Source organism: Notothenia coriiceps, unplaced genomic scaffold (genome assembly GCF_000735185.1).
Source record: "Notothenia coriiceps isolate Sejong01 unplaced genomic scaffold, NC01 NC01_scaffold00001276, whole genome shotgun sequence".
Lineage (NCBI taxonomy): Eukaryota > Metazoa > Chordata > Actinopteri > Perciformes > Nototheniidae > Notothenia > Notothenia coriiceps.
In genome coordinates, this window is record NW_011333977.1 from 6,384 (window position 1) to 13,687 (window position 7,304).

Here is a 7,304-nt window from a genome sequence, read left to right on the forward strand (position 1 = left end):
CAAATATGTAACGTCACTCAAAATTGTATAAAGCAAATGTACATTACTGATTAAAACTAAAACATATATCAGTGATTTTCTTTTCAGTTAATATTCCTAACACCTCATTATATTAAATGCACATGCAGGCTGAAATGCTGCTTTATACAGACCGTAGAAGAAGAGCCGTGCAGCTCGCTCTTATCTGTGCGGCCGCTCAGACTTCCTGTCTGCGGGCCATTGTTCGCGGCCGACCGGCTGCACTGCCAGCCTTTCTGCGCAGATGCACACCTGCCGCACCCGAGTCCATCTGGGAGCAGGACGTTATTTCGATTTGTGATGTTTACATTTTGAATGGTTTATTTCTAGTCTTTTAATTTACATTGCCTTGTCTTTTTATGCTGCTGCAACGCAAACATTTCCCAAATTGGGATCAATAAAGTATCTTATTTGATCATGTGTTCTTGTTCTTTACGTTATAGGTAAACAAAAAAGCGCTGCACGTGTGTGTATTTATGTGTTACCTGAATGGATGACCTGATTTAAGTCCAGGAGTTCAAAGATGGTAAGCTTTAAAAATAAAATTCATGTTAACCATTTCAAATGTAGACCTAACAAGCCTCTACTGATTCTTATAACACACATTTATTTTAAATATTAATGAACCCACAACCATGTATTATATAGGCTTATACATTTAAACTGCGTCACTGTCATTTATTTTTATTTTACTTCCTTCCTTTTTTTTAAAAAATGTGTTCTTGATGTTGTTTTTATTTTTCTTTCATTCTTTTTTAGAATGTTTAAAAATAAAACATACATTTGCGCCCATTTTGCAACTGAATTCCTCTTGCTGTGTTTATGCATGTGCCATTATACACCAAAGCAAATTACTTGTATGAGTTAAACCTACTTTGCAATAAATACAAGTATTTTTAACAAAAAATTGCAAATGTCATTAATAGTCCTAATTTATATACAGATCGAAAACTAAAAGCAAGACAAAGTTAATCCTTGGTCTGATGATATTTGTATTGTTTATTTTATTGTACTTTTTTAGTTGTGTGTGCCTTGTAAACACACTGCTGTGACGACACTATTTCCCAATTTGGGATCAATAAAGAATATCTAATAAAGTGCAAAATCAACCACCACGAATTCTGGATTTTAGGCTATTGACATGCTAATGATGCTAATTATGCTAATAACGAAGAAGATAAACGTTATGTTCCTGAGACTAAGTCAATACTTTTTTTAAGCAGCCTACGCCTTACATTACAGTCATTTAACCCTCTCCATGTTTGTGTGTGAAGGTTGGTTACACTCACCGGAACATCATTTATTTTAAACACTTGTATTTATTATTTTTGGAGGAGTGTTTAGAATACACTTGCCTTTCAAACGTGCCCCTTATCTGCTTGCTGTTTACAAAACATAAATGTGAGGAAGCAGAGAAACACATCATCAGCTCCTGCTCCGGGTCTCATGGAGGACCCGTGTTCTTATACCTCAATAAGCTGTACTTTCATACAGCTTATTGTAAAGGAACACGGAGTAAAAAGCGTGTTTGCGCTGTTAATGCATCCTGAAGCCTGGAGAAATAACGCTACACTTCTCGATTATTCATCCTGGAAATATTATTATTCCCGAGTTTGCATGTGACTTTTGTTTCCTGCAGAATTTGGCTGCACGTGATGCGAGATTGAGTGCCTGTCATGCATCTCTTATAAGAATATATTTGAGTGTCAGCGAATGCGCCTAAAATCCCTGGCATAATGTTGTTTTATGTGTTTATAGTTACTTCAGCAACACTGCTTTCTTTCTTTGTGGTTACATCTATTATTATTTTTGTTTTATGATATAGATATGAATAATTCATAAAATACACCATGAGCATTTCATTCTTCAAAAATTGGACGTTGACCCTTTGTGTGTAAAAAATAGAGGCACATTTAAAATATATAAATCTGTATTTTAGTTTTTCAACTTGAAAGCGAGTCCACATTATAAAAGGCTATAAAATACACCAACATTTATTTGACCAACATAAGAAATATCAGTATTAAATAACTGCCATTTCTATATATTTTCATATGAAAAATGTCCATATTATAACTTTTTATTTAATTGAGTTACTTCATTTAAGTCTATGGTTTTAAAGATAATTAACTTGGGTATTGATCGGGCAAAGATCACAAATTAAAAACCCTTTCAAATGCTGTCTCATGTCCCAACAAGCCTTCACTAACTCTAATACCATCACACTGAACACACATGTATTATAGGCTTATCTGCCTAAATAACCTACACATATTTTTTTTGTAATTCGTTATATTCGTTATATATCCACTTCTATATTTGCTTCCGTTTTACAACTTAATTCCCTTCACTGTGCATCGTTACACGCCAAAGCAAATGTATGCGTAAAACCTTGTTGGCCATGACTGAACATATTGCAAACGTCATTAATAATCCACAATTGCTCCAAATAATATGTCATTTTAACTCGCTTTGTCAGTGCTTTGTAAGGGAGAGTGTGTTATTTTACGTTGGGTGATGAGCCTGTGTTTGACAGAGGGAGGATGCCGGGTGAAGGAAAGTGTGCAGACATTTAACTCCATAATCTAATATCTGCAATGATCCATTATACATTAACAAGTCCTATTGTGTAATTGCTCAGCTCTTACAACAATCATTGTGGCGTCAGAACAGTAAACTCAAACGCCTCAGTCATCAGAGTGGGATCCAGATGTGAGCAATAAGTCGCTGTGATAATGTGAAAGTGATTATGAGAGGAATGGTCTGAGATCAGTGGGTTCCTGAAGGCGTCTCAACATGTCTCTTTCATCAAGAGGCTAAAAGTCTTTACGTAATTCAACAGAGTCACACTCAAACACAACAGAGGAGGAGGTGGAGCTGTTTTTATATTTAACCCTCAACAGATGACTCTCTATGTCAATATTAAACCACTCTTTAAATCAGAGGATGAACTCCCATTCGTCTCATTTTGAAAACCCTAGAAAGCGTTTTAATGACCGCATGTAGCATTTTGCATCCCATGTATTTATACACTTCCGGTCTTTGTTGCCCGGATTTCCTAAATGATTCTGTAATATTTAGAGTTAATGCATGAACGTAATTACTTTTTTACTTGTTGGCAACCCTGGAAAAACTCGGAAAATTCTAATTAATAAGGGCAACTTCAGGCGGATTTCGGAAGTCATTACTTTTAGTATTATTCTTTTTATTTTGTATTTGTAGTCCTATTCTTTATTATTGCTGTCCCTATATATTATTATTATTGTTGCTATGCTGCTTATTGATTGTTTTTATGGAGAAGAGAACGTCAAAAGTAGCCTATATTTAGAAAAACATGATAGTAACCTCTTAAATTCGTGCTCAAAATCACACATCCAACGCAAATGACAAATAAGTTATGGTAATAACTTTGCATTTATTTTACAGCAGTGTGTATTTTGTGGGCCTACCCGGGACGGTCTTAGCTTCCCTGCCTCGGCGTTTTTCCACGGACACGGCTTCAGTTCTGAATTACATTATTGGCAAATGACAATCAATGTATAGAAGAAACATAATGACTGTAAAGTGATATTAGCAGTTTAAAATGATATACTAAGTTATGAATAACGGCTATACGGCTGGATGTATTTGTCGAGCAGTTGTGCAGAACCTGACATATTACAATATATATTAAATAGCCCTGTTTAACAGAACAATTATCAATGATATTATCTTTGCACATTATTATAATTACTATTATTACAATTATTTGTATTATTATTAGTTTAAATGAGAATTGAACAAAAATGGGAAATCGACCGTTAATTGATTGAAGTAAATAGCAAAAACAAGGCCGTGTGCAACTAATTACATCCAATAAAAATACATATGACTATTTATACAGACCTACATTATATTTTCAGGAGACGCAATGCATGAATATCGGACATTTTTCGAGGAAATTGCACGCCATAAATAATAAATGCTATTAAATAGATTATTATATTCCTGGCATTTCATAAAACCCGAACAAAATACTGTAATCTTTAGTTTACGATGTAGTACTTTTAAACTGCGTTACCCTTCAGATATATAGTGCCAACAGTGGTTATCTCAGCCTTTAGTATAAAACAGATTACTTCATGACCACTGCATTACTTTTAGAAATACAAGTTTATTAAGAAATTCACAAACCTAGAAAAGAGGGAAAAGTGCTAATTAAAATGAAACATGGCCCCAACATGAATGAGACAAATAAAGCTAATCACGTTTATAAAAAAACAAAAATAATAATCAGAAAGATTTACAAAACCTGGCACTGGCTGGCTGGCGTCATATTGGAAATGATATCATACATTTACACTGGGATCAAGGAATATGAAAACCCTGAATTGGCAGTCTGGTGGATTTCTATCCACACTTTCACCTTTAACCCAACAAAGTTTACAACCGTGTCAGGGTGAAGTTTCGGCCTTCTCAGTGCAAGAGGGCTAAATAGAGCTCTGATTCAATCACATATTAAAGCACTGCATTATTTAGGGAATCAAGTTTCGTTTGGCAATGGTTTAAAAAACAAAAAGCCGTGCGTAAAGACGAGAGAAACCATTACGCACAATAACACAGCTGAAGCAATATCAGCAATGTCTATCCCCGTGGAAACTCTTTCCAAAGGCACGATTATGACTACAATGCCGGGTTATTACAGCCATCAGTCCAAGTGTAATTCAGGCGCACGAAATGGTTCCGAGAGTTTGTGCGACCTGATGTGTCCTGATGGCTTCTTTACCTCCCGATTGCGTTTTGTAAAACTGTCCACTCGAGCTTACTTTCCCATCGATCGGCAGGACCCGAGCAGCGCGTCAAAAATACTCTTGGTTCTTTTTTGAAATCACAGGAATTACCTCACTCTCAGAGTCCTCATTTTTTTGTTTACACACAGACCAGGTAAGCTTTTAAATATCAATCCTCGTGTGTAACGCCGAGTGTTTGGACTCGTGTTCCCAGTAAGAGCAGTGCATCATGGAGAGCTCCGCGGGCTGGCGGGAGCAGGCGAACTGAAGGCCGGCTCCGTTACTGGAGGAGACCGAGGGGGGAGCCGCTGAGGCCGGGCTCAGCTGCTGCGCATGGTGGGGGTGCCCCGGGTGGTGGTGGTGACTCATGCCGTTGTAAGAGTTCACCATATTGGGCAGCGCCATGCTCTGCACCCGGGAGTACGGGTTATAAGAGGAAGGTGCTGAAAGACCCTTCACGTTCACCGGACTCACGTTGCCGCTGGCCATCTGACAGGACGTGTAGGACATGGGAGGGGGCGGCTGACCGAGCGACCAGGAGTTGTTCATGAAGCTGGATTGTAGGTACTTTGGTGGCGACAGGTAGCCGTAGCCGTCCCCCCCGAACAAGGACTTCCCCGGCTGGAAATGCGTCGGTGGAGGTCTGAACGGCCGTTTCATTCTACGACGTCTCCGGTAGTTCCCCTTCTCAAACATGTCCTCGCAGGCCGGGTCCAGCGTCCAGTAATTCCCTTTCCTCTCCCCGCCGCCCTCCCGAGGAACCTTGATGAAGCACTCGTTGAGACTCAGGTTGTGTCTGATGCTATTCTGCCAGCCTTTCTTATTCTTCTCGTAGAAGGGGAACTTGGTGATGATGTACTGGTAGATGCCGGACAGCGTGAGGCGCTTCTCGGTGCTCTCCCGGATGGCCATGGCGATGAGAGCCACATAGGAGTACGGAGGTTTCTGGGACGGGTCCGCTTTCTCCGGGACTTTCTCCTGGACCGGCTCCTCTTTGGGTCGCTCTTTCTCCTTGGTCGTGTTGGTGTCGTGGGTCATTAGAGTCATTGCGTCATCCTCTGGGTTTTGGTAAGTGGCCATCATTGCGCACACCAAACCAAAACAAGTCCAGTTCAAATGGCGAAAGCAAACCTTTTAAATGTATCCTCGAGGCGCAGAACGATGTGTTGCAGAAGCTCAGGATGCCAATGTTCCAAATTACGCGCAGAGAAATCTTTTATTTTGCTGCTCAGTGGGTGACATTCACCAGACCTTCCTCTCTCTTCAACGGGGATTTGTCTAAACTGGTTTCTGATGGAGGCGCTACCCAAGTTGTGGTTTGTGACTCTGTAAGCCCAGCCCTTTCCTCTTTTTTCCCCCGGATCCACTGACAGGCTGCGTTTGCTCCAATGATCTCCGTGTAGCGACGTCGTGATTTGTGTGAGTTCCGCCTCTGGTGGTTAGTGAATGAAAAATAATAATAGGTCTTTAAGATGTTGGAATTCCGTTTTTTTTGTATCGGGTCATATCTCGCTATGAACATTACATTATTTGTGCATTAAAATAGAATAGAAACATCACAGAGAGACAATTACATCACACCTTAGCTGGATAGGAAGAAGCAAACGGAAAAAAATAAAGAACATTTAAGAAATTGAAGAAATGCATTTTTTTATATTTTCGTGCACAATGAAATGTGGTGAATGAAGTATTTATGTATAGTCAAAGTAGTACCACACAGTGTAGAAATACGCTATTATAAGTAAAAGTCATGCATTTAAAACCTAACATAAGATCATCAAAGTGAAAACGTACTCATTCTGCAGAACAGCCCATTTCAGACATGTTAAATTATTGGATTATATTTGCATTAATGTGCAACAATAGTGCAATAATGCATTTGAATTAATGTGCACATGCAATAATACATTAATATTGAAACTGGTAAAGGAGGAGCTTTTTTCTTCAATATATTATTCAGGTGAACTTGTGAGTTATCTGACTGAATATTAAATATAATTTAAGCTTTACATTAACATAATTTCCCTCTGAATTGGAATAGACGTAAAACGGAACAGGGAAAACACTCAAGTAGGTTTAATATTGTACTGTTTTTAATAAACACTTAAAATACTAATGTAAAATAAATTAGGTGCCCAATAATTATACCCCTGTGTCATGAGAAATACAGTTTACTCGCCATTCCTCGACAGAGATGTTTTCCACACAATTGGAATTCAAAAAAGATATCCAAATATATTTGACTATAAACTCATCAGGCAATAAGGCTCTCACTTCCTGATCTCAGACTGAAAACTACACATTTGCAGACACATCTCCAAGACAACAGGTATTGCTGCTTAATTAGCTCACATAGGGGAAGGGGGGGAAGAGTGCATGGAGAGTATACATTTCTGCGGCCACCCATGAGGGTCCCCTCGGCTTTCTCCGGAGTGTATTTCCGTGCAGCAGAGTGTGTGCAGGTGGAGCAGCATTGGTGTGTGTGTCATCACCCTCAGCCGGGCCGCAGCAGCTGAA

General features: G+C 38.9%; 1 protein-coding gene across 1 annotated transcript; it reads right to left on the reverse strand.

Annotated features, from left to right (window-relative positions):
- Nucleotides 1-4,155: 4,155 nt before the first annotated feature.
- On the reverse strand, nt 4,156-6,081 carry foxl2a (forkhead box L2a). The gene has a single exon (XM_010787840.1). The coding sequence runs from the start codon at nt 5,868-5,870 to the stop codon at nt 4,950-4,952; it is 921 nt and encodes a 306-aa protein (XP_010786142.1). The 5' UTR covers nt 5,871-6,081; the 3' UTR covers nt 4,156-4,949.
- Between the last annotated feature and the right edge of the window lie 1,223 nt (nt 6,082-7,304).

Bases quoted from the DNA above. Each gene is read 5' to 3' on its own strand.
- foxl2a (XM_010787840.1), bottom strand. From the start codon at position 5,870: ATGATGGCCACTTACCAAAACCCAGAGGATGACGCAATGACTCTAATG.